This window comes from Syngnathus acus, chromosome 11 (assembly GCF_901709675.1).
Source record: "Syngnathus acus chromosome 11, fSynAcu1.2, whole genome shotgun sequence".
NCBI classification, from domain to species: domain Eukaryota; kingdom Metazoa; phylum Chordata; class Actinopteri; order Syngnathiformes; family Syngnathidae; genus Syngnathus; species Syngnathus acus.
Genome location: NC_051096.1, coordinates 4,433,742 through 4,461,130, shown reverse-complemented (window position 1 = coordinate 4,461,130; position 27,389 = coordinate 4,433,742). Strand labels below are relative to the sequence as shown.

General features: G+C 43.3%; 1 protein-coding gene across 5 annotated transcripts; it reads left to right on the top strand.

The window, feature by feature from the left end:
- The first annotated feature begins 1,546 nt into the window (after nucleotides 1-1,546).
- On the top strand, nucleotides 1,547-27,389 carry LOC119130827 (FH1/FH2 domain-containing protein 3-like). Of its 5 annotated transcripts, XM_037264767.1 has the most exons (30): nucleotides 1,549-1,708; nucleotides 1,782-2,007; nucleotides 5,247-5,356; nucleotides 7,497-7,564; nucleotides 16,887-16,954; nucleotides 17,202-17,307; nucleotides 17,381-17,475; nucleotides 17,545-17,656; nucleotides 17,738-17,832; nucleotides 17,894-18,037; nucleotides 18,103-18,338; nucleotides 19,176-19,292; nucleotides 19,400-19,819; nucleotides 20,212-20,271; nucleotides 20,369-20,503; nucleotides 20,576-20,626; nucleotides 21,180-21,391; nucleotides 21,827-22,135; nucleotides 22,227-22,936; nucleotides 23,087-23,224; nucleotides 23,712-23,870; nucleotides 23,932-24,114; nucleotides 24,560-24,679; nucleotides 24,765-24,926; nucleotides 24,999-25,189; nucleotides 25,264-25,516; nucleotides 25,622-25,645; nucleotides 25,788-25,938; nucleotides 26,004-26,168; nucleotides 26,239-27,389. In XM_037264767.1, the coding sequence occupies exons 2-30, from the start codon at nucleotides 1,843-1,845 to the stop codon at nucleotides 26,319-26,321; spliced, it is 4,842 nt and encodes a 1,613-aa protein (XP_037120662.1). In that variant the 5' UTR covers nucleotides 1,549-1,708; nucleotides 1,782-1,842; the 3' UTR covers nucleotides 26,322-27,389. The 5 variants fall into 5 exon arrangements, with proteins under 5 accessions (XP_037120661.1, XP_037120664.1, XP_037120663.1 ...); XM_037264766.1 differs by having other exon boundaries at nucleotides 1,547-2,007; XM_037264769.1 differs by lacking the exon at nucleotides 19,176-19,292 and having other exon boundaries at nucleotides 1,547-2,007.

The window sequence follows — 27,389 nt, the reverse complement described above, 5'->3', positions numbered from 1 at the left end:
TTGTATAGAACTGGAAAATATGTTTAAAAAAAATACATGTTTCAAATGTTTATTTATTGTACAGAACTGAAGTATGTGGCAAGTGTTTGAGGTCGATTTCCACGCACAGATGGTGTTTACAATTTTCACACGCAAGAAGCTCCAGCAATAAAGCGACTGCACTTTTATAGGGCTTTTATCCAAACTGCTTTAAAACGCTTTACTGTGTGCAATTGAGGGCAATAGCCTGACCCCCTAGTAGAAAATGAGATTCATTGGCCAGTTTACCAATCCTACAAACCGTCTTACGCTGTCCATAAAACTCGGCATTTGTAGCCTTTTTTTTTTTTTTTCCCCAAGCCGCTTTTCAATAGAGAAGGACAAAGTCGAGCGTTCAATTTTCAATTCAAGCTGTAACGGTGAAGATCACCATCTGACTCATTTCTATCATTTGTTTTCTGATGAATAATTTACACAAGTCACCAAATGTTGGATCTTATGACATCTGGTGTTTCAATTCCTGAGATGGGTCAAAAATCATTTGGTCTGTATTCCCTGCCATCTCACCTGCACTTGTGAAATTGTAACACATTAAGGCAGATGCACTTGAGTTGGTTTATGATTCAGCTCACCAGTGACCCGAAACCAGATTAGTGGTAGAAAATCAATGCGTGTGGATGGATGATTAACACCGCGGTGCTTGCATTTAAAAGTTAGAGCCTTAAGAGGGCGCCATTGGTTAACAATGCACTTTGCAGATAAACATTTTGAGGAAGTGCAAACCTTTTTCAAATTAGTAGCCGACAAAGATGTAAAAAAATAAAAAAAATAAGATAAAAAACAATAATAATAATAAACACTTAATTTGAGGAAGTGCAAACCTTTTTAAAATTAGTAGCTGACAAAGATGTAAAAAATAAAATAAAAGATAAAAAATAATTTAAAAAAAAAAAAAACAAAGACGTGTGCTTCGCTGTAATATGACGTCGCGGTGAGCAGAGGTTCCTAATGTCAGAATGTGGACAATTAATAAGGCATAACTTTAGTGTGCATGCTTTTTATGACATTGTTTGGTTAATCCGTCTCTGTATATGCATATTTTGCTAATCTAAAATCAACAAATATTTATATTATATGCTCTATCCACCTATATAGCTCCGAGGAAAGTAATGTTCGTGGTGAACGGTGCACTAACGCCCTCTATTGACGAGCCACAGTCTATCTACCTGAAATTAACCAAATACAAATGTTAAAAATCCAGAAATATTTTTCAGCGAGTCAAAAGTCGATTTATTGAGGCCACTTGCAAGCTTTCCCATATTTAAATAAAATCCCAACAATAACTGCAACTACAACACGAGCTGAAATAAGAGTTACAAGCTTTTGAGTTACACATATTGAACATATATGTAAATTACATGAGGGACAAATACTTTTTCTTTGGAATATAAACACAGAGACACAGAAAATAAGGGCAATTGATGCGTCACACTTCGAGTGCAAGTGCGTGTGTGCTCGCATGAGAGACGAGGAGAGGGGGGGAGGGAGGTGGATTTACTCTCATACAGACAGTGGAGCGGCTGTCAGTGTCAGACAGACACTCTCCGGCACCAGGCTGCTGGAGTCCGCCTACGTCCCCCTTTATTGGCCACCTGCCTATCCCAGAATAAAACAGGGCAGTGCAAAAAAAAAAAAAAAAAATCTGCAGCAGAAGACGAGAGACAGCATAGCGAGTGACCGGCAGTCCATCGGATCAAGCCTGGGTCCCGGGTTGCCCACTTGACGACGCTTGTTTGTTTTAGTTACCAGCATATTGAGCTGAGGAGCCCGGGGAAAGCTGGCAACCACTTGCATGGATGCACCATGGCCACGTTTGTGTGCAGGATTCAGTTTTTAGACGACACCGATCCGTTCAACAGCACTAATTTTCCAGAACCGACCCGACCGCCGCTGTACACCTTCAGGGAGGACATCCCCCTCATCAACCAACTTGCAGGCATCCACCGGCTCCTGAAGGCTCCACACAAGGTAAGACTTCTAAAAGTACTGATAAACTGTACTAGAAGTTCAGATGTTTGTGTAAATAATCTTTAAAAAAATGACTGCTCTATATCAGCAAAAGTAAAAATGGTGTCTTCATAATCAACTAGCAGTCTCATGGGGTGAAATATATTTCAAATATTTTCCTCCAGGCTTACAGTAGCAACAAACTCCACCACAAATGTCATTTTTCTCATGATAAACAACTCATTTAATCCCATGGTGGCCATATTTTAGGCGAGGACTAGAAATAAGATTATGCACGTGTAAAGATCTGTAAATCTTTGTTGACAGGCAGCCATTATTAGTCCAACTATCCTCCAGCATCTTCATTTAACTAGACACGAGCCCAACAAATAGCCTGACACACAGGTGTATAGTGGTCACTGTCAATTTCTGATGGCCATGTGAAAAGGTCCAAAAGGAGCCCGAGGGAAAACTCCCAAACAGCGCCGCATTCCTTCCAACCACTCACATCGTCGGTTCCGACCAGATATGTGACATTGTTTTTACTGTAAGAAAAAAAAGTTGAAGGTGTATATTAAAAAAAAAAAAAAAAGGGGGAGCCTTAAAGAGAGTTGAAGTGCTTGCACACAACTCTGACAGCAAACCCACTTTCGACAGCAAAGTGGTTTTCCAGACCAGTCCATCTTGAGCTTCCCCCGTATTTTAAAAGCCGCAAAACAAATGAAAAATGGCCCACAGCGCAGAAAAGCTTATGATTACAACCTTGACATGGACAGATGGCAACGGCTTGTGTTCGTGTTTGCAATTTGGTGCGCGATGGCAACCGGAGACTGACTTTAGATTATAGGGATGAAACTGAAAAGTTGCACTTTTTCCCCTCGTCTAATGCTTAAGAGACTTAATTGGGATTATGTTGTTGAAAAATGTCAGCGGTTTTACACTTAATGAATGTTTATTTTTTTTATTTTTTTTTTAAGGGGGGTGATATTTGATAGCGTCTCTTTGTCAAAGCAAAATAACCTCCTGTGTCCTTCTCTCAGAAAATCCTACTGTATTATTATGTTGTGACTATGTGCATGGCCAGCTGGGTTACACATAAAGTATAGGTCACTTGTCCCAGAATTCCTGCGGGCCAGGCCCGGATGCCTGCAACACTTTGTTCTTCTCACTTTGGGTGACATGGTTTTCCTGACCTCTTCCCCCCTGTCTCCTTCCTCTACCTCTTTGACCACGCACCAGTTTGTACACACTTAAACACACGCGAGGAAAGACCGGCGTGGAATGCGGGTACGTTTACACGTCAACAGTAAGAATGTTTTTTTCACGTGTTGTCAAAGTAATCCCATAAGCACGGAAATTCTCCAAAACAACTTCAAATGTTGTATTGTGCATGCCAGGCCACTAGTTGGCGATGTTGCAGATGCCAATTACTGTAAAAGATTTGTTAATCAAGACAATTTAAATAAAAAAAAATGCAGCAATTATTGCAAAAGTGTGCACACCCTCTTAAAATTGTGGCTGTGTTCACTTATGCAACTCTGATTGCCTTGAGAAAGTTCTTAAAAGTCCAAGTTACATAAGGAGGCCGTTACCATGCTCGATGTTATTCTAACATGGAAATAATTACTCTCCACTTCGGGGGAGAGTTTGATTAAATGAGTGTAAATAATACTCGCTACTAAGTGTTTTTGGGCACAGCCTGGGACCTTACAGTTGCTACTGGAACTCCATCCAGTCCGCCCACCGGAGAGTTTTGAGAACATGAGACCCCCAGTTATTAGTTTTACTCGTCTACTGAGACACTCGACTAGGATAAAAGTAGCTGCGCGGTATTTGTGGAATGAAAGCGGCGCTAAATGTGCTGAATAATGTGGGACAGATTAGGCGCAAGAAATGCTTTTGTCTTATTTCAACTTCAAATTGGGGCAGTAGGGCAGGACGTGATTAACAACCCCTTTGTTCTCACCCCCCCCCCCCTCCCCGAATTTGGTCATACAAACTATTTTAGCACAACTCACAAAGCACGAACCATAATGCAAAGTTGTGTAATTTAATTTACATGCAATTTAATTGTCAATTATGTGCAGCATGCTAAAGATTTTAAGCATGACCGAGAATCAGGTAAACAACTCGATGAGCAAATTGGCTGTCGTTTTAATAATACGGCGGCGTCAAACACGGAAACGCAACTCCAAGTGCATTTTAATCCGCTTTATCGACTGCGTTTTTAATCAGGGTTGTGTCTGATTATTTACTGTCCCATGTTTTGCCTTTCCTCCGTTGTTGGATTAGGATTTGGCTCAGATTAAAATGAGAGAGGAACTAGAACAAGACAAAAAGTCAGCACCCTTGCTTGGTGGCCTGTTCATACTTTTGGATGATTTCTAAATTTGACAATCTCCATAATAGAACTAGCCTCACAACTCCCAGGCTTCACAGACACACCTCCCCTTGGGCTCCTGAGTGGACGCAACCACAAGTAAATATAGCAAGGTTATATTTACGCCGCCAGTCGGACCGTCTCTGTTTCCGAGTTCGAGGGCCCGCGGCGGGTCTTGTGATCAGCGCCCGGCGCTCACAGTGTGTCGTCATATTCCTCGGCCGGGCAATCGTTTGGCATCACACCCGGCGACCATTCCAGGTCAAATTCTAATTCAACACTTTTGACTCGGATCTCATTCATCAGAAATAAATAAATGGGATGACATATGTTACTTATTATGCATTGTTACCGGGATACTCTTAGCACCTGCTATCAACTTGCGCTCATAAACATCAATGGTGTACGGATATATTCTTGTGCACCTGGTTTTAAACACAGCAGGGTTTCCAGTTACACAATGTAATGGAGCGACTGACGCACAATGTACTGGATCAAGTAATAGCAGATGTCACCGATGCATTTTAGCAGCAGGACATTGATTTCCATACACACGTTTTACACTTTAGACTTCTTTATGTTCACATGTTGAATTAAACCATCCTTCTTTGTTCCCTTTCTTGTTTGAGTTTTATGTTGTGCAGATTTTATTTATAACCGCCAACGATAATTCCTTAGTACATAAAAACGAAGCCACATGAAAAACAGCCCTCCCGCCGTTTTCACTCATGTTCCAAAACGCTTTGAAACATCTGCAACAATGAAGTGGAGACCAGCCATTGTAGCAGAACTCGAAGGAATTGCGAGAAACTTTCAAGACTTAATGATTCAGCATTTTGTCGTATTGAGCTTTAACACCACGTCTTTCTATTTTCCATAGCTCGATGATTGTGCGCTGCAGCTTTCCCACAATGGCACCTATCTGGACTTGGAGTCCTCCTTGGCAGAGCAAAGGGACGAGCTGGAAGGCTTCCTGCAAGATGAAACAGGGTGAGATGGCTTCTTCATATCATCATTTATCACACGCTGTGGGAATACATCCATTTATATAAACAAGCAACACAAACTGCTCCCATTCTAATATAACAGGGAAGAATCATAAGCAGCTTGATATGGTTTTCTTCGGAGCAGAAGTTCATGGAAAGTATGAAGCACTGTGGAAACACACGTACTAATTTCCTTCCTTCTTTCCCGACAACTCATATTGCACCAACTGTGCATTTTAATGAATAAAGCAATCCCGAGTAGTTCATGTGTGTCACCTGCTGGTGGCTTTCTTCACCCTTATAACCTACCGTATTTTCCGGACTATAAGGCGCACCTTCAATGAATGGCCCATTTTAAAACTTTGTCCTTATGTAAGGCGCACCGGACTATAAGGCGCACCATTAATGCATCATGTCAGATTTTTAATCCAAATCAAATCAGACGCAACAAATTACTTTATAATCACAAAATAATGATCCATAGTCTTTTTGATTCACGATTCAGTCTTCAGCAGGCCACTTATGATTGATTTCATGACACAATGCTTCGGGCCAGTTTAAGTTTAGGAATTTGGTCCATATATAAGGCGTACCGGACTATAAGACGCACTGTCGGATTTTGAGAAAATCTTAGGTTTTTAGGTGCACCTTATAGTCCGGAAAATACGGTACTCCAGACCATTTTATCAACTTTGGCCAGATTCGAGTCGGCACCATTTAAGTCTTAGCAGAGATTTGTGGTATGCGGATCTGTCAAGTTGCCGGCGGCAGCTCGCTAAGCAAAGACAAAACCACAAAACCTGCGTCTGTGTGCTTGGGTGTTTGGCTCATGTGTCTGCTTTGTCAGCTATGCTTTCACATAACAGACAGGTGAATAAAGGCGTGACTTTTTTTAAGTGGAGCAACCGGTTGGATTGGAACAGTGTGACTTTCAATCAATGCGGATTTGTTTTTTTTGTTTTTTTTAAACAAAGGTTACAATCGGTCAATGAGTCATAAAGTGGGGTTGGGTTTAACTTGGTTGAGGCATTTGAAATGCACGACTCCCCCAAAAACATATTTCCCCACTCTTCCACATTTTTCTTATCAGTGAAGGACTATTTGCCTAATCCTGATTATTTAATCCGCAAGCAAAATAGAATCTAGGCGGAATTTCCAGTGCTTCCGGCGGCTTGTCGTCACAACTGAGTTGATAGTGTACAAAGGGAAAGAAGATGGGCACAACAATGTTGCAGAGTGGAACAAAACCTAAAATGTAAATGTCAAAATATATTTTAAGAAGCTATGTGTATCTTTCCAGGATAATACGATGAGAGAACATTTGTGTTTTTCCATCAACAACCAAGCAGGTTCACTTTAAGTTTTGCTGGATGGTAGTTATCAAGAATCCAGAAAAGATATTCTGGAGTGTTTTTCTCTCGGTTATCATGATGGGAGTTAAAGATTAAGACCAGGTTGGATGAAAACATTGAGTTTGATTTGTTTGCGCAAAATACCATCAGGCTTTCCTGTCATGTACTCATTTTGTTTTTCTGACTAAAAAATGAGTGTTTTGTCTGCAGTCCTGCTGTCTCATCTTTTTGTCTCAGATGGTTATCAAAATAGGGGGTCTAGGTTTTTGTTTGTCAAACTTGATACAAAATCCATGTGAAAAATACCCACGATTGTGTGGCATCTTTGAATATAACAAAAACAAATTTTAAAATGCCACTCCTGCCACACAATTGGTAGGAAATTATTTCCAAAACAAGACAGACAAGGGACTGTACAAAATTAGCAAAGTCATAAAACAGTCAGCATTCAAAGTCACAAAAAAACATGAGGAATCAAGACAGTCATCACGACAACAATCATGACATGACATGTGGAATGTGAGTTGCGAAACGAACAAACAGACACCCTGCAAAACCAGGTTAGTAAATACAAGTCAACTAATGAGACAACGAGGCACACATGAACACGCCACGAGTGCCCGCCTTCGGGAGCTAATCAATAGAGATCAGGAACAAGACTGACCACAACAGGTGCAACTAAAACATGACCCCAAAACATGTGACACTGGATAGAATAATAAAATAGAAAATAGAATAAAAGAAATAATATAATAATACAACGTTCACATGTGTATTTTTTATCTCCCGCAGGTCCAGAGGGAAAAAGCACAGTGTTGTTTTACGAACCCAGCTGACCGTCCGCGTACACGCCTGCATCGGTGAGTATCCCGAAACAAATTTGTATGATTTCTTCAAATGAAATTGCACGCCCATATGGTCGGATTCATGAGCAATCCAATATGCACCGTATAGTGAACATCCAGATTTGGGATGATAGACCTCCCGCTGTGAGAAAGCTCCCGATGCACTTAGTGTAATATGGTAACAACATCACTGCGAGTGACGATAATGATGATCACTTCTGGATGTATAGCTAGCTAACCACTTTTGGAAGATCTATTGTCACCTGATGGTTTGTCATGAAAAATAGTGTTTAGTAAATTTTTTGTTGTTTTTATTTCTAAACAAATGTGTCAGAATAATGGAATGTAAATCAGTCAGAGCCACTTAGGAACAATTAAGAATAATTTGCATGATGATGTCCCGAAGTTGATCACTTGTTAACATGCAAGACTCATTTCCCCACACAAAAAAGAAAAAATGTAATAACAGCAAAGTATTAATATTTCCCTTCATGGGTTTTAATTTTCTCACTCTGCGAAGGAAATTCTCAGTAGTCAAATCACATAAAGTAAACAAGGTTTATTTTAGCCGTCTCACGGAAATATCCGTGAACACATGGGCGATTTAAATATCTTATTACGGCAGAGCGGCTCAATCTTTTTTGCACGGAATCTCATGAGAGTATTTAGTTGCCATTTCCTGCCCCCTTTTCCAAAGGCATTAAATTAATCTCTATCTATGCTTTGCTCTTTCCTTCTCACCGTCGTCCTTCATGACCTTTTCCGAAGCCAGCGTCAACACAGTCCGTGCCAGTGATAGCAGCAAACTCTGAATGACAGAATCAGTCCCTAGCAAGAATTGATTAAAAATGAGAGAAGGTCAAATGAGTTGATGGCGATGCATAACCGGTGTGGGATCTTCAAAACAACATGGATAAGGAACCTGTAACCCGTTGCAAATAAAAATATAAAAGCCTCAGTGAACATGGCGCTGATGGAGTTGATTGAGCGTAGGGATTGGCGTTGTTGGCTAAATCCCTTTCTTACACCACGACAACGCGCATGCCCTCACGGGGGGGGGGGGGGGGATTACACATTGCACATCTCGGCTTTAGCAAAAACAACATTGTGTTTGCTGTCGTTCGGCATGACATAAACAACTGCTTCCTAGAATTGTCTCTAGCGTGTTAACACCGAGCCTTTATGAGAACCGTTTCACCCTCTCGCTAGGATTTAGCTGTTTCGGAAGTAGCAGTTCTAATTCTACAATGTAATGTGGTCTGTTCACTTTAGAGACATGCCGACTAGTTGCCCCGCCCTTTGTCTCAGTTGTCCACTACTTCTTTAACGCTCTCTAATCCTTCCGAGGTCTTGACCCTTCAAATCGCTTGAGTAGTCGTCAGCATTCTATCCGCTAAATAACAAAACGTCTGTCTCAATCAAAGACTGAGATTGCTTACGGAGTATTGCCTTGAATATTCCGTGTTTCTCAAGGATCTGTGTACGATTACAACCGGAAAGGATCAATTCCTTTTTTAATCTCACTCGTGTCACAGTTCGTCGTCTCTCGGTGTCTATTATAGGCCCTTTTTCCCCAAATTCTCTTAGATAATCCCGTGGTCTGCATTTCCATTAGAGTCCGAGTCACAAGCTCCTGATTAAAAGATAATTTTAGCTGTTGCAGGACTAAAAGCAGACTGGTGGAGAGAGATGGTTCTGGAATGGGAGGCGGGGCAGTGGCAGACGGGACGTTATCTTTAGAAAGTGTCGACACGGCAGAAACGTGACGAAGGTTAGCATACTGCTGTTTAGAACTATCTCAAATCTAACCATTTTTTTATTTATCCACTAGACCACTGCAACATTGAACAACCGTATAAAACGTTGCACTCTTAGCTCAAGGTCAGTCACTTAAAAGACCTTGATTCACGGCACAGTAATGACACAAACATTTAAAACTAATTGAGGAGGTGGACATTTTTCATTGTCAACATTGTTTTCCTTGTGGTCGGACTTCCCACATGCACTAATTACTTTCGGTTTCAGTGATCAAAAATAGAGGCGGGTATGGTATTTGACAGGTATGGCACACTAATGAGAGTCAAAACTGGCTTCTGTTCAATCTGTCTTTGGAAACAAAATATAGATCCACTTATTTGTAAGTAATCCTCATGTACTGTAAATTACAGTCCCAGTCGATGAACCGTCCTGACATGATGGTGAAGTGACAAGTGGTTGTTTCTATGCCAGCAGTTGTATAGCGCAGTCTGGCTTTGAGATGCAACGAGAGAAAACAGCTGGTTCCAACAGCGATTTACTGTGCAGGCAACGGGAGATAAGGCCTGGCGATGGCATGGTGTGACAGGGAGATAATGTTTGGCATTGGCTAAGCTAGGAGGGGGCGGCGGACGTCGAACGGGACATCTGTGGCTTTGCAGTCATTAAGGTCCAGACACATTACGGCCGAGCTGAAAGGCTGCTCGGCAAAAACACCTCATATTATATACAATAAAAGCTACAAAACAAACTCGTTTTCAAATCAAACGAGTAAAAACTGGTCAAATATTTAAAAAAAAAAAGATATTAAAAGTGAAGACAATTTGCAATTCTAGTAATGACACACGAATTTGATGCAGAATTTGTCTTCGCGGGCCACATAAAATGATGTGGCGGGCCGTATCTGGCCCCCGGGCCTTGAGTTTGACACCTGTGCTCTAGAGGTTTGTTTCCGTCAAACAGTTCAGTTCAATGCCGGATGTCATTTTGGGGGAAAGCTAAATAACTGTACCGTACCATTTTTGGTAATCTAATCGCGGGGTTCCAAAGACACGGTGTTTACCGACTGACATGGGAAATCACGGTTGTCATTTTGTTGGCTATTCTCTCGTACCTCATCATGAGCGAGGGTATGTCGGTGTGATGCTATTTAAAGTGCATAGCTTACGTAGCTTTCACCATCTGGCCACACACAAACACAACCCAGATAAGGGTTTACCGGCTAATGCGTAGCGCGGCTGAGCTGAACTCGATTACTATGAATTGAATTCAAGGCAGATCTGTGCTGATTTCAAGTATCATTAGGTGTGTATGGAACTTGAGTCTCTCCTAAATGACTTTGGGCCCAGGGCGGCTGCACCCTTTACTAGTCATCAGTCAATTACAGGAAAACTAATGACACAACCATTCGCACAAACATTCAAACTGTCACTGGGGGTGAAATGAATTGGTAGGAACATCTTAAATTGTTGGACAGTTGTCAAAAGTTTTAAATACGTGCAAGCCACACCAGCAATTTCCCCACCGTTGTGTCACAGGACACGAAGATATAAGTTATTGAAAAACGTAAACAGTCTGACTAGCTAGCTTAAATTTTTGGTGTCCATTTCTGTCCCTCCAAATATATACACACGTTTGTTCACCTGTGACTTTGGCTCAAAATATGCCTTGTGTCTATCAACAAAGATATTTTTCTCAATCTGTTTTCCTACAAATCAGAATCGAGGACACCCTCATCGCCAGTCACAGCAGGAAGGCAATACAGGGAAAAATCGCTCGCATAGTTTCCCCTTTACCCTCACCGCCGGAGCCCACATGAGTCATGGCTGCTGTGGGAGCTGCTGAGGTATTATGGATGGAGGTGTAAAGTGGTGGAAGTAGCGGAATAATTCCGCGCTAGCCTAAAAGTGTATTTCAGCTCTCTCAAAACCATTCAGGAGACAATGTAAACTAAAAAAAATTGGAACAGACATCAAACGCTGATTTTCTTAAATGTCATAGCGAATAAACGTCAAATGGTGTCCAGCAGCAGAAGTGTTTTGCTTGCTGTGGATGTGGCAGGGTTTTCCCAAGCCTGCACTTATGCTGACAAACATGCGCGACGCAACTGTTGTGCTCGAGAGTGAGCTTTCCGATGCCTCAATACATCGACTGGAAAAATAATAGCCTGTGTTAAAAGAAGTGGAAAGCGCAACGGGTGACTCAGTGGCAACTTTGAGTTAGGTCAACCAGCCTCTCAGTCAAATAAGCTTTTTTTTTTATTTACTGTATTTTCCGGACAATAAGGCGCACCTAAATACCTAGCATTTTCTCAAAAGCCGACAGTGCGCCTTATATATGGACCAAATTCCTCAATTTAAACTGGCCCGAAGCATTGTGTCATGAAATCAATCATAAGTGGCCCGCTGAAGACTATGAATCATAAATCAAAAAGACTATGGATCATTATTTTGTGATTATAAAGTAATTTGTTGCGTCTGAAGTTGAAATAAAAAAGATAAAATGGAGAATGATTTGATTTGGATTAAAAATCTGACACGATGCATTTATAGTGCGCCTTATAGTCCGGTGCGCCTTATATAAGGACAATGTTTTCAAATGGGCCATTCATTGAAGGTGCACCTTATAGTCCGGTGCGCCTTATAGTCCGGAAAATACGGTATTTAATGCATAGTAGATACATTGTACTTTCAGGTAATTTCCTTTAAGTGTCTGACTTTTTGCCTGTTCCATGTCTGGAATATTTGTCATTTCCCTTTGGGGCACCTATTAACGCTGCCTCAAGACAAAATTTGTAGCTATACAAACATGTTACATAACCAAGAGACAGAATGTGAACAATTCTGTCCTACGTTCCTGCCCTATAGATACTATCCCTAAAATTTAATTTAACTTGTCACGGGAAGACAAATAGAAATTCCAAAAAAGCACATCACAGAATGTTGGAGGGCTGTAGTTTTCCTGGTATGAAGATTACCTAAGTGGTTGGTGACCATTCTTTCCTTATAAAAACACCCTAGCCCAGTTGATGACTGTCATTGCATGCCAAGGTTTAAAAATATATTTGTGAAAACAAAAATTCCTCTTGCACCACTGGAGCCAAGATTTAAGACAATGAAAGCCAAAGATACAAACTGGACGTTTTAAATCAGGATCGACATTGTATGGAAGAAATACTGTATATCACGCCATGTGTGTGTATAACTGCAAAGTCTGCATTTTTGCTTATAGCCACCGAGCGCTTCTCCGCAAACCTCTGGCTCATCTGTTATAATCATTTTCCAACCATTACATAATGCAATAAAACATTAGGATCACCACAAGCTAAACATGCCCAGCACGCGCGGGAGAATGCAAGCTTGGGGTCCGATCCAGTCAGTTTTTTTTTTGTTTTTTTAAGCGATGATGGGTTTAGGATCTGATGCGTTCCAGGTAAAAAGAGAATCAGCTGGCTGCAGACCCAATGGAACAGGAAGTTGCATTCGGGTCCAATACAAACATGCTAGCTGCTGTGTCATGTAGTTTTCATGCAAGCTCATGAAAGTTCATAAATCCAAATGCCCGCAGTTGTGTCAAAGTTTTGTGCAGTGCATTTATTTCTTGCACAAGCCAATTTACTGAAGTATAGCAGAATCCAATATTTGCTAGTCCTGAGTTGACATCAATCTCCATATTACAAAGGATTATATATTCTTCATCTAAAGATTTAATCCCAGTAGTTTTTTCTGTTGTTTATCCGACATGCGACATCACTGCACATGTACGCCGAGGCCGGTCAATTAACAATGACACTGAGCGTGAGAAGTGAGAAAGGGCGTGAGAGGGAATGACGAAGAATGGGTGGGGGTTGTTTTAGCCGAAACACTGAGTGCTTGTTTCACACGTGCGTAATAGACTCTGAACTTTCCCACAACCATGAGTTGCAATTAAAATGGAGCTAATCACTCGGCATAAACAACCTTTGAACCACAATTTTTTTATTGCATGTATCCCACAAGAAAACATCGGAGGTCTTACTTTGCACTCGCACGAAATTCATGAGCCCTCGATCGTCAGCCGCACCATCAGTAGCTTCCAGCGCTCCTCCGAGTGGGCCAAGACTAACAGAGAGAAAATAGACAGTCGCAAAATAACAGAGTTGTCCTCAGCAGTTTTGTCGTCACGGCCTGCCAAATGTTCCTTTCTGCCTCGGTTTGACATGAGAATGTAATCGACCATTATCCAAACTCTATTAGCCCCCGAGAGATTGATGGGCTATTTTTTCCCCCCTCTCTAAATGACACACTCAAGAACATGCAGTACTAGCTGTACTTTGACACCAAAACTTTGATCCTTTTTGACAATAACATTGGAAGTTATTGTCATTTTTTAATGAATATAGATGAGTTGACGCAAGAAGTTGAACTGGCAGTAAAAGTGCAGTTGTGAGCGGAATTTATTCCCGAAAACATACATCCATTCAAATTATTTTGTCAAACAATTTCTCATTTTCAAAATCTCCTGTAATTATCTGTGGTGTACCACAGGGCTCATTTCGTGACCCACTAACATTCTCTATTCTAGATATTGTAAGAAAGTCACACATTGTATTTTTACTTTATTCCTTAAAGACAAACTTTTTTTTCAGTAACATCAATACCTGGATGAATATGTAGAATCTAAATGTGAAGTAATTTATGTTCATTTATCACGATTGCATTCTCTGGATACGATCATATTCTCCTTCCTGAATGGATACTGGAGCGTAACTTTCAATTTGGAAACATTAACTGTTGTGGAACTGTCACATTATGTTGGCGTCATACTTGATAGTGTGAACTTTAGAGGGCCTCAATTGACGACGTGACAGCAGCAACAACAAAATAAGTGACTCTCCATGTTACAGCGTGTGTGATACCCAGCTTGGCTATATTTAGCATGATATACTGACACTTGTGAGATTAAATGAAGCCCTCCAGCATGCCATCATGCTCTTCTCACGTCCTTATTTTAGAAGACCGAGTTTAAGAGCCAACTGACTGATCGGCCCACACAACTTTTTTTAGGGGTACTATTAAATCCTCAAGAAATACGAGTCAGCGGTTTTAATCGAGCTTAAACCGGGGTCTCCTTTCGAGTATGACCCACTGACAGTTGTGCCACGGAATAATGTTATCCTTGGTTGACCTTGAGTGGGTGATCTTCCCCAGACATTCATATGGCTAAACAGAGATGATAGTGAACTTACCACCATGGCTCATGTCATTTCGGAACCAACAATTTTAATAAATTGATAAACGGCCTCAGTTGACTTGTGTGAGTTCTGTGAGTAGATGCAAAGTAAAATGTTGAGGGATTAGTCAAAGCTGAAGGGTCACAGTGCTAATCTCATTATGGTGGGAGAAGGAGGGATCTCAGCACGCCTGAGTGATTTAGTAGGAAGAATCCACTGTGGGGGAATCCCTCGGTGCCCAGGACACTCCCACTGATCCATGCAATTTTCATTCGCTATTCCGAGTAGATGGAAAACGATTGTAGGTGTCAAATCCTCATTAATCCAATCTGGGACCAAATTCCATGCATCCAAATCTTGACTACCTGGTGAAAGGATATCGAGTTAGGTTGTTAATTGTTTCTTCTGGAGATTTGGCAGTTTCCCTGATTTATACACATTGCAGTTTTATCTTCATCGGCCGAATGGTTGGAGTAAAACGACACCATAAATTGCATTATATATATAATGAAAAGGCAGAATTGTGTTTTAAACTTCCCCTAAAATGGATTCCTCACTTCTAATAGATTTTTTTTACTCTCCACCGTTGAGCAAAAAAAAATTAAATACCCCCCTAAACCGAGAATTTGACAAAAAATGGGCTTACAAATGAATCGCAGACTTTTACAATAAAACTTATTACGACAAAAACAGCTCATTGTGGTTTTTTTTTTTTTTTCCTTTCCTTTATAAAATCTATTTTAAGGTGGTATATGGGATTAAATTATGTGCTGAGCCTGCCACAATGTGAGGTCAGGGTGAAGAACTTTGTGTCCTTTCAAAAAAAACTGAAGAATTTTTTGAACTGAAAACGTGTCATCTAGTCTGCATCCACATGCTGTGTGCATATCAACGCCTGCGTTCACAAACAGTGCTCCAATACAAGTACAAACCACAATGACACATCCCAGCCAGTGTTTCAGGTTTCCTTATGACAATAATAAAACGCGTGGCCGGGGAAAAATGAGAGCCTGGTCTGTGTAGGACACGTGGACAGCCAACTCTTCGCTTTGTTTTGTTTTTTTCTTCTTCTTTGTTGCTCATTTGTCTTCATCTATGTTAAGACCTGCCTAGTTTGTGAGTTATTGAAATTCCAGTCTCAAACTGTACTTGCTTTCTAATTAAGTATTTATCTCCAGGTATGTTGATAAACCTGTAAATTCAGTGCGGCGTGGACAAAAGTAATGGGACACTTTTTTTTTTTTCCAGGAAACTGCTTTAATTTTTGTTCATTTTGTGCATAGGTAATTTTAGCATAATCACGAAAATAGTAACATGGATTTATTTTTACACTCAAGTGCAGGACACAATGAATTGGGCCAAGTTTGAACCTTATCACAACTGCTGACAAGCCTTTGATAGACAGCAGATGTTTCAGTAAAGGTTACCCTGACAGCTTTCGCTCACAGCTCGGTGACGTTGTCACTTTGAAGAACGATCCTGTGGCCCAGACATACTGTTCTTGGCTTTGACTTAAAAGGAAACTAAAAAAATGGTGTCAACGAAGCCATAAAAGTAGTGCAGGCCACCTTTTATTGTTCCCATAAGGAACAGTAGATAGCAAAATGTAATAAAAAGATAACATTTTCTGGGTGCAACTAAATGTATGGACGGATATTTTATGGATGTTGCTTCGTTGGGGAGACAGACAGTAATTCATGGTGTGGAATGATAATGATTGTGACCCTGGTCTTGGGTTAGTCTCATTTGGTTCAGTGATTGTTACCACTAAGCTCCAGACAGACAAGACAGCGCCACAGCCTTACTTTTAGAAAATCCGTTTCTCCTTGAGATGGTCCAAAGGTTTTCATATCAGCAAGTAAATTCAGGTTTCATACAACATGATTAATAAGGTCGTAAATATGTTTTTTTTTTTTATGTTGGAAGATTGACAAGGTTAAGTATGATTGCAGCGTTATCAGCACTTCCAGCATTTAGTCCCGAGTACTTTCCATGTCATGACCCGAATACCTCACGACTAAAACCCAGCCAGAGTCTCATTAACATTCCATTACAACTCTAATCACTCGTGCAACGTGTGCATGTGCGCATATGTTTGTGTGTGCGTGTGTGTCCGTGCGTGACAAACGGGGGCGAGAGGCCGTACACGTGCCGTGCGGCCAGTGAGGACACGGTAAAAGTGTGCGGTGGCGCTGGCCACCAATGTGTGGGATGAAATCCATCCATTTATTGTCCAAACCTTTCCACATCTGAGATTCATTGTGAAGTTTTTTTTTTGTAAAATGTGCTAAGCTGTGGAATAAACAAGACCTGCCAGAAAGGAAGCGGATAGTCGTAATGAAATCATAACACCTATTTCTCTCTCTGCAGAAAAACTGTATAACTCCAATGGACGTGACTTGAGAAGGGCGCTGTTTTCGCTTAAGCAAGTTTTTCAGGTAATATAGACCAAAATGCATAAAATGTTTCCGGCTGCATTCTTTAGATTTGGTTATATCATTAACCCGTTGAGCTAGTTTGGGTCATACGGTTCTCAAGCAAAGAACATATTGCACTTGATGTTGATAGTTTGGTTTAAAACAGAACTTTACTGCCTCCTGCTGGGAGGGAGCAAAGCAAAATAAGATTATTTTGTGCATGTATAATGTACTAATTTACTATTTTTTATTTTTATTTTTACACCAGGATGACAAAGACCTCGTCCATGAGTTTGTGATGGCTGAAGGTTTGACGTGTCTCATCAAAGTGGGCGCCGAAGCGGACCAGAACTACCAGAACTATATATTAAGAGGTATAAAACAATTCAGGCAAAAAGTACACAATTTTCAAGTCAATATGAGGCTTTTTTTTTCTTTTTTTTACAGCTCTGGGACAGATCATGCTTTACGTTGACGGGATGAACGGGGTCATCAGCCACACTGAGACAATCGAGTGGCTTTATACACTTGTGGGGTCAAAGGTAAAACCATAAAGACATTTTTGTAGCATTTTTTTTTTCAGCACAACTAATTGTAATTCTCTATTCTAGTTCCGCCTGGTGGTTAAAACAGCAATGAAACTCTTGCTGGTCTTCGTGGAGTACTCTGAATCCAACGCCTCGCTTCTCATAGAAGCCATTGCTACAGTGGATTCCAAAAGAGGTGGATTATAACTCATCATTTGCATTTCTGTTGATATACAAAGTCATTTGCCCGTTTAATATTTGAAACCGGTGTGTCTAGGTTGCAAAGCGTGGTCCAATGCTATTGAGATCTTGCAGGAGAAAGACGGCGTGGACACAGAGCTCCTGATCTACGCCATGACCCTCATCAACAAGGTATTCATCGGAAAGAAAAATTTTACCAATTTCCGTATCAACTCTGGGCTTGTTCCGGCAGACGCTGGCAGCATTACCGGACCAGGACTCTTTTTACGACATGGTGGACGGTCTGGAGGAGCAAGGAATGGAGACGGTAACCCAGAGACACCTGAATCGGAAAGGAACTGATCTGGATTTGGTTGAGCAGCTCAACATCTACGAGGTTTGTATTTTAGAAGCAGAAGAGTAGCCGTGATAATTGGAACTCATAAATGTTTTATCAACCAGTCCACCCTCCGGCATGAGGACGGCGACGACGACAGCCAGCCTCCGCCGACGGGTCGACGGGATCGTCGGCGAGCGAGCATCGGGGGCGGGGATAAGCGGTGCGGGTTGGAAAGGAGGCGGAGCCGCAGGGCTTCTCTGGTGCGATCCGGCCAGGCGTCCCCCTGCAGCCCCGCGTCCCCACAAAGGGCAGGCTTCCATCCGTTGAACGGGCAAAGGCCTGAGGAAATTAGCGAGAGGTGAGTGAGTCAAAAAGCCAGTCATCACTTCTTGCAGGATTTATCTTGATTTAGTTGAAATAAGTCGAGAGGAAAAACTTGACTCTCTTGTATCGACACTTTCCGCTCCAGAGCACTTTCAGGTTGCCTTCCATCCATGTAAGTTGAAAAATATCAGCTTCTGACCTCCACTGTGGTCCTTTACTACTACTACCAAGATGCACTTTACCACCATACTATAGAGGCTCGATGTTTGCCAAGTCAGCACTTTATCACAATATAAAAAATTTTGCCGTGTCTATTAAACAAGCACAGGCCCCTCCCTCACTCGCACAAAGTTTCGCATCATATTTTGCCAAAGTCATTTTAAAATTGGACAGGTTCATCACAATTGTGGAAAGGTTTTTTTTTTTTCAGGAGTTCAACTAACACTCTTCTTGTATTTTATTTTATATATTTTATTTTATTTTATTTTGAGAATTGTAAAATTAACATTGATGCGATTCTATTATATATATTTTATTTTAATTTATTTTATTTTATTTTATGAATCGTAAAATTAACATTGATGCTATTCGACACCCCTCCCAAAAATACTGTGCTCAGCATTTTTGGGTTCCCTGAGATTTTCCAACAATCCTCCAACGTCATCCCCTCCACTGCTTATAACCACTCGAGAGCATCATTGCATGATGTGAAAGACGATCATGTGATCCTCTAAATAATACTCGATTCACTTCTCAATTCCGTGATGTCATTCTTGTATTTCTTCATAACCTTGCATCCATTTTCCTGCCATCCACCCATGCATGTAATCAAGCCTCCTTTCTGATCACCCCTTCCCGATTCCTTCCGTAGAGATGAGGAATATGAGGATGCAGTGATAAAGGAGTATGAAGAGGATCCGCCCGCCCTGACCGAATCCGATTCCGATGAAAACGATGACGCTTTTTTGACTAGTCAGAATAGTTCCAGGTACAATGGGGTCAAAGCGTCTTATCTCAGGAGCTCTTCGAAAACCATGGCAACACTGTTTTGGGTTCCTATTGTTTATTCTTCTTATTCCAATCCTCTCTCCTTAGCTCGGTTCGCCATTTTCCATCCATCATTCAACGGACAATCCAATCCATCACCATCACATCCAAACCCATACACGAGCGAGATCCCGGGATTTGGAAGGAATCATCCCCCGTGTCCCCTCCTCCCATGCCCTCCCCCCTAAGCCCCCCCTTGACTCCCCTGTCCCCTCCTCCCATGCCCTCCCCCCTCAGCGCCCCCTCTCTTCTGGCCGCCCTGTTGGCCAGGAAGAAGGTCACCAGCACAGTGCCAGCCAGCAAAGAGGTCGGCCCGCCATTGCGCGGCGGCTCGTATCCCTCCCCCGAGCAACTCCCATACAAACCCCACTCGCCCTTTCACCTCTTCTCCTACGACATGGAGGAAGAGACGTCACCTCAATCTCCAATCCAAGCCGAAGTGCAGACAGATAATGCGACACCTCCAAGGTCAGAGGGAAACCCAGACTTCCTTCCCAACTTTTCTTCTTCACAATCAAATCTTTGAATGCTCACATTTTATTAATCCTCGCCCTGAAAGGCTTCACTTGGGTTCCCCATCACACTCCCCCCCTCGTTCCTTTTTCCACTCTTCTGCTGTGGACCTCTACGGGATCTTCTCGTCACTTCCTAACTTTTTTCATTTGCATACAGTGGTGGCTCTTTACACTTTACCGGTCTTGCTTTGATGCACTTTCCCCCTATGGCACTTGGATCTGCTCTTCAAGTAGTTTGATTCCAGCATTCACAATATCGCACCAATTGTTTCTCGCCTCTGGTCAGTCGACGTATTGTTTTAGCTTGAGTGGCTGTCTCACCGCTGTTTTTTTTCTTCTACAAAGGAACGGGGGTCCCGGGTCCTACTCCACTCACGGCGGCTCCTCGACGCCCACCAGTCCCAGGTGAGCTCACCTGGCCCATTGGACTAAATCGTGCGATGCCATCGTCGATGACGGTGGGATATAAAAATGATTATAATTCTCATTTGTGCTCCCTCAGGCCTCCCCTGGGAGGTCTCCTATCTTCCTCGTACCGACAACACCAGGAGTCGTTGGCGGCCGAACGAGAGCGGCGCCGCATGGAGAGAGAGGAGAGGCTGCAGAGGATCGAACGAGAGGAGAGGAACAAACACAGGTAAGGCCTGGGTCAGCGGATGACACTGCAGAAAAAAAAATAAAAAATCTAATCATAATCTGTGTGCCACAGCCGAGACTACTTGGATAAAATGGAGGAGGCCCGGTTGGCGCGGGAAGAAAGGTAAATAACAATTTTCAATTCTTTTAAAGAACCTCCCAAATAGACCGATTTCCTGCAGCACTTTGGGTTCTCATGAGAATTAGCCTCGGCTAACATGCGGAACTAAGATGTCCCTAACACATTTGCATACTGATGCAAATGTTTTGCTATTCTGCCACACAGAGCCTCATTGACATGCAATGAAACAATGCGTCTGTGTGGGTGTGGCTTTTTCCCTCATGGAAATATTTTGCATACAGTCCTTCAGTTGACCAAAAAAGGTGACTTTATTATATACATCCAATTAAAAGCTTCTTTCGGGGGATTGGCCACACTCCGCACCGAGCTAATACTCACACAAAGCAGTATCCAGGAACTCTGAAGTGGTCTGATGCTAATGAAGTCGGAACACAAGTGCCACATATTCATGGGAAAAAGAGGAGGGGTTAGTGGAAGGAGCATATTGAGGGAGAGGTTCCACTCTGTGCTCTCAGTTTCCAGCTGGCAGGTTGGACGTGAACATCTTTAGATTTCGGATCATTCAGTAACCAAACAAGAAATTGATTCCTCTCAGGTATAAGAACGTGGAGCGCTTGGCGGCCGAGGAGTACGAGAAGGAACGCGTCCCCCGCGGGCCGAGGACCCGCCTGGAACTCGACCTGACCTTCGAACCTTCCGAGACGTGGCCGTCGTCCACGCGGAGCATCACGGCGTCCTCGCAGGAGGACGTTGAGGCCGACGACGAAGCCGAACAACCCGTTAGCACTTACGCGCCCTCTCAAGCTGGTAAGAATTTGTCTGAGGTTTATATGATTTTTTTGGGGAAAGATTTAAAACTGTCCTCAAATGAAAAACTAGAAATTGAGAAAGTAGGTAAAAGGTCAAAAAAGTGTCTTGTTTTTGGGTGTGTACAGTTTCTGGCAATTAGGCCTCACGGCGCCGTGTTATTCTAACCTCGGCCGGCATCACTACGCCGACTGTAGCCCGAGTTGTGTTTGGATGCAAACAGGAACTGGGTCCTTCATTTCCTCTTCAGTTGTGGCCACAACCCGGCTTTGTGCGCCCGGGATGTGGTTTGGCGTTAGCCAAGTACTGTTTGTTTTCCTTGCGAGCGTGCGTGTTGAGCCGTGCGCCCTTGTACAAATAGAAGTCCCCTTGAACGCTGCAAAAAAAAAGTGCTACACCACGTTTTGATGTAAAATAAACAAGCGTGTTTCTCAGTGACAGAAGAAGCCGACGACTCGAGGGCCAGCGTAGAACCCGAGGAGAACAAAACCGAGGAGGAACAAGAGGAGCAAGAAGAAGAGAAGGAGGTGCAAGAAGAAGCGGAGATCGAAAGCGAGGAGGAAGGCGAGCAGGAGGAGACTCAAGAGACGAAGGTGCAGGAGGAGGCCGAGGAGGACAGCGGCATCCTGAGCGACAAGGAGAGGCAAAACGAGGAGGTGAACGAGAAGGACAATTGCTCGGCTTCCAGCATCTCCTCAGCTAGCAGCACCCTGGAGAGAGAAGAGCGAGGGAACAGCGAGAATGGTCAGTGTGGATTTATTTTTTTAGTTCCAATTAAATCTTTGATGAGTCAGAGACGTCATCAATTTTTACATGCGCGCATTTTCCTTTTCAGACCTCAAAGAAGAAGTAAACAAACAAAGTAGCAAACTCAACAGTAAACTTTTCATGCTGGACATGTTGTACTCGCAAAACAAGAAGCCCTGCGAGGAAGAGGAGGATGCCGAGAGGGAGAAAGAAGAAGGAGAGGACAAAGAGGAGACGCACAAGGACGTTGACGAACAGCCGAGCGATGAACAGTTACAGAACGAGCACGATGAGAAAAACGATCAGCGGGGGAGCATACGGCAATTCGCCGAGCGTTTCGGAGATTTGATCAAGGACATGAACCACACGCACTTGGACGGCCAAGTTGAAGATCTAATGCCGCTTCTTCCTCCCAAAAAGGAGTCGGACACCATCTGGGACCAACTCTTAGCTAGCCCTCGAGAGCTGCGCATCGGCGACATCAACTTCACCGACCTGACGGAGGACGACGACGTCGATATCCTGGACGCTAATTTGATGAGCAGCTGCGGCGACCTACCGCCGCCGCCGCCTCCCCCTGCCCCTCCCCTTCCTCCGCCTCCGCCTCCTATGCTCTCCTTCGCGTCCTTCCCTCCACCCCCGCCTGTCCTCAGCAGTTGCCCGCCACCTCCTCCCTTGTCGAACATGATGCTGCCTCCTCCACCTCCCCCGTCGTTCAGCTCCCTAATGCACGGGCCTCCTCCCGAACCTCCTCTTTTCAACAAGAAGAAGAAGACAATCAGATTATTCTGGAATGAGGTAAGACATGTATACAACTTTTTTTGCTGTACTAAAATAAAGTGTAATTGCGCATCCGCTCCAGTAGATGGCAGTGGAATTTCAAGCAAACTAATCCACTTGGGGGAGCGTGACAGAAAGTAAAATGTTGGATCCCGACTGTGTGTTCAGGTGCGTCCAGAAGTTCCATGCAGGGACTACAAGAGGAATGGAGACTCCGTTTGGACTAAACTGGAGTCAGTGAAATTAGACACAGTCAAACTGGAACATCTGTTTGAGTCCAAGTCAAAAGAAATGCCTGTGACCAAGGTAAGTCTCGAGAGCCTTTCGGTGGCTCTCCAATATATTGAAGGTTAAGCCAGGTCATGTGTGTTCTGATCCAGATCAAACAACTCCATTTTTGAGGGTCCAGTAAAACACGCAGAGCTGAGATTCAGCCTTTACAGAATTTCCAAGGACTTAACAGTTGAGATCTACGTAAACTCTTAACAAAATAACGCCGGTCTGTAGCTACGATAGTCTCGGTCCTGTGGTGATCCTCCACGTTCAGGACCACCATGTCTTCAAAGATGTACATGTGGCTCTTGGAAACAAATCCTGACACACTCGTTGGGTTCTGCACCTAATGAAGTGTCCTTGGAGCAAACCGAAAGTCCCCCACAGCTGCAGATAATATAACCAGCGTGATGATGCTGTAAATCTTTAAAAGCCCGTAAAGTGGACCACACGGTTTGAGAAAAGCAAGGCTCGGTGAGAAACCCGGCAGTGACCCTCTCGGTGCCTTTGCGTGTTTTAGAAAACTGCAGCGGACGGTAAGCGCCAGGAGATTATCGTGCTGGATTCCAAAAGGAGCAACGCCATCAACATCGGGCTAACCGTTCTGCCCCCGCCTCGCACCATCAAGACGGCCATCCTCAATTTTGATGAATACGCGCTCAACAAGGAAGGCATCGAGGTACGAACACAAAGATTTTCATAAAAAGGAGCCCGGTATTAAATATTGTCTCATCCGACAGAAAATCCTCACGATGATCCCGACTGAGGAGGAGAAGCAGAAGATCCAGGAGGCTCAATTGGCTAACCCCGACACTCCTCTGGGTTCGGCCGAGCAGTTCCTCCTCACTTTGTCGTCCATCAGCGAGCTCTCCGCCCGACTTCAGCTGTGGGCCTTCAAGATGGACTACGAGGCAACTGAAAAGGTGAGAATGTGTTGACACAAATGTATGGATTGAATGGGTTGTGATTGCCTATAGATGCCACAAGAGGGCGCTATTTCTATTAGATAAGCCTCACCAAATGAAGCTCCGTCTCAATACTTTTGCACATCTATCATCTCAATGTGCGCCGCATCTGTGTCGACATCCGCAAAACATCAACGCAGTTACCTCACCGAGTTTATTAGCGGTCTTCCTCCGGCGCATCGCATTTGGCTCATACGGAGTTTAAAGTCCAAATAAACTGTGTCGTCTTGTAAAGTTTGGCGCTTCTCACAAGATGGAGTCCTCGTTTATATTTCCTTTGAGGCTCATATTTCGAACCAAGGCCAACTGACCTCAATTCACTAATTTTCTGGCGGGGCCAATGCATTGCAAGTTGTTAGCAATGAATGATACAAATTATTATTATTATTTTGTTTATCTTCAGGAAGTAGCTGAGCCACTGCAGGATCTGAAGGAGGGGATGGAACAACTTGAGAAGAACAAGACTCTCCGCTACATTCTCTCCACGTTGCTCGCAATCGGAAATTTCCTCAATGGAACCAACGTGAGTCGGGTTTATTTCTGGACTGATGGACTGAAGCCATGTGCAGATTAATTTGCATTACTACAAATAAACGTTGTGCGTCCAGGCCAAAGGTTTCGAGCTGACATATTTGCAGAAGGTCCCCGAAGTAAAGGACACGGTCCATAAACAGTCTCTGCTACATCACGCCTGCTCGGTGGTGGTGGAGAACTTTCCTCAAAGCACGGACCTCTACTCGGAAATCGGAGCCATCACACGTTCCGCCAAGGTCGGCCTTTATACAAAGATGACAAACTTTTCCACCAAAGTACAAGTATAATTCTCCTTTTTTGGATGCCAGGTGGATTTCGACCTGCTGCAGGAGAACCTGGGTCAGATGGAACGCCGCTGCAAAGCATCGTGGGACCACCTGAAGGTGATCGCCAAGCACGAGATGAAACCGCAGCTCAAGCAGAAGATGTCGGATTTCCTCAAAGACTGCGCCGAGCGAATCATCATCCTCAAGATCGTCCACCGAAGGATCATCAATAGGTGGCGCTCCTCACAATTCTACATCTGTTGATAGAGGGGAAAAACACCAAATGATTGACGTCTCTTCTTGTCAGGTTCCATTCCTTCCTTTTATTTCTGGGCCACCCGGCGTACAGCGCCAGAGACGTCAGCGTGCACAGGTTCAGTAAGATCCTCAGCGAGTTCGCTCTGGAGTACCGGACCACCCGAGACCGCGTGCTGCAGCAGAAACAGAAACGAGCCGACCACCGCGAACGGAACAAAACGCGAGGGAAGATGATCGTGGACGTGGAGATGGACGCGACAGTGAGTTGTGAAGCCACCGTGGCCCCTTCGCCACAAGCTCAGGTTCTTTTTCCTGCTCTTCTTCCTCTAAGCGGAGTGCCGCTCCTTGAAATTCCTCCCTTGATTCTCTTCGTGTTCTTTGACTTTCCATCTTTCTTTCCCGTGTAGTCCGATGACGAAGAGGAGAGCGAGGTACCTAAACGTGTGCCCGTCTCCTGCATGTGTGTTTGCGTGTGTGCATGACATCACCACTTTCTATAATATCTGGAAACTGCAAAAAAGACATTTTATCTGTCCTGGTCTGGTAAAGCTAACTTTTGACCTTTGTCTTTAGAGGCCACAAGGTCTGGGCCACGCAGAAGACGCGGCGGAACACGAGCACATGAAAGCCGTGCTGAGAACGAGCCTAAGCTGCGGCGGCGACAAGGACGGCAGCGCTGTACCGGGCCTGCGGACGCGCACTCGATCACGACCAGGACGGGGAGGTAAGGGCGACTGAAATAGGACAAATTAAATTTGGAAATTTGAATTTACAAACGTGTGTCTCTAGGTGGCAGCATGCGAACGCGGACCCCGGCCGTGGAAGAGGCTCAGGTGTGCGGAGACGACGCGGCGGATGAAATCATGGAACGCATCGTGAGGTCCGCCACTCAGGCTCCAGGAAGTAGACCGCAACCGCGCGAGAGGAGGAGGTCAAGGGCCAACCGGAAATCATGTAAGATCTACAACAAAATTATATGCTTGCAGTCCGACACAACTTGACGTGACTTTTTTTTTTCTTTCAGTGAGGCGGACCTTGAAAAACGGTTTAACCCCAGAGGAGGCGTTGGCGTTGGGTTTAACCGATTCCGGCGAGCCGCAGATGTAATATGGTGGTCTAACGTGGTCGCCGTTTGCCTTTGCTACGCAATCTTCTCATTGCACCAAGCGGAAGCTCCGAGTTTCTGTCAGCTGCTAACCTTGCCGGATGTGTCTGAGTGATGAAGTCAGTGTTGTTGTCGTTTTATTTTTTTTGGAGTGCTGCACAATGACAATCCTCCTGAGAATGCGGTGAAGGAAGGAAGGAAAGGAGGAAAAGCGATGCTGTCGTTCAGGTTAATTGGAATATCTGTTATTTAAAGACAACGCCATTACTCCTATTTAAGCTGTGAACTGATGACCCAAAGATGAACTTTCACCCAGTTCCAAAGTACCTAAAATCAACACAGAAAAGGCAAACCTGAAATGATAATTTTGTGTAAGTACAAATGGTTGCTCCCGGCAACCGAGGGTCTTTAATTGGCTGTGTGCCTTTCAACCAAAAAAAGAAAAAAAGGGATAATGTTGTTTGCTTTCTTCATCTGCTTCTGTTTCCTGTTAACTTCCTCAGTGTTGCAAACAGTTCCTTTTTCTTTTTGGGTGAAAATGTTCTCAGTATTTATTTGAAAGCTCTCACTCTTATTTTGTAAACTTTTTGCACCTTACGAAGTCACTCTCAGTAAAGGAAGTTTTTATTTTTGAGGAACTGTTTGTAAAGTGTAAAAAGACTTTTTTTTTTTTTTTACAATTATTAAAGTCGCAGCAAAGACTGCATGTGACATGTACTTGCCCTGTTACATCGGTGTTAATGGTGTGCTTGTGTAGTGCAGTTCAAGTTATTTTATAATATATGTAGAAAGTTGTATTATAGTTGGAGCAGAATTAACAGAAGAGTAAATTTGTAAGATATAAAACTGTAGATTTGGTCAAATAGAGGGAAGTATTATTTTCATGGAGTTATTCCTCGCTGCTTTTGCTTTCAAAGCGTGTTTTTTTTTTCTTTTCTTTTTAATATATCGAGCTGAAGGAAATGAGGGCCCTTCGCAACCTGGGAAACATCACCATGAAGTCCAATTGTCTCACTTGAAATGCTGTTTGTAAATGATCTACAGGAATGAAAATAAAATAAATAAAAACA

Excerpts from the sequence above, each read along its gene's own strand:
- LOC119130827 (XM_037264766.1), top strand. The coding sequence starts at position 1,843 with ATGGCCACGTTTGTGTGCAGGATTCAGTTTTTAGACGACACCGATCCG. Across the intron at positions 24,115-24,559 it reads ACTACGAGGCAACTGAAAAG|GAAGTAGCTGAGCCACTGCA; the intron begins GTGAGAATGTGT and ends GTTTATCTTCAG. Across the intron at positions 24,927-24,998 it reads CCATCACACGTTCCGCCAAG|GTGGATTTCGACCTGCTGCA; the intron begins GTCGGCCTTTAT and ends TTTGGATGCCAG.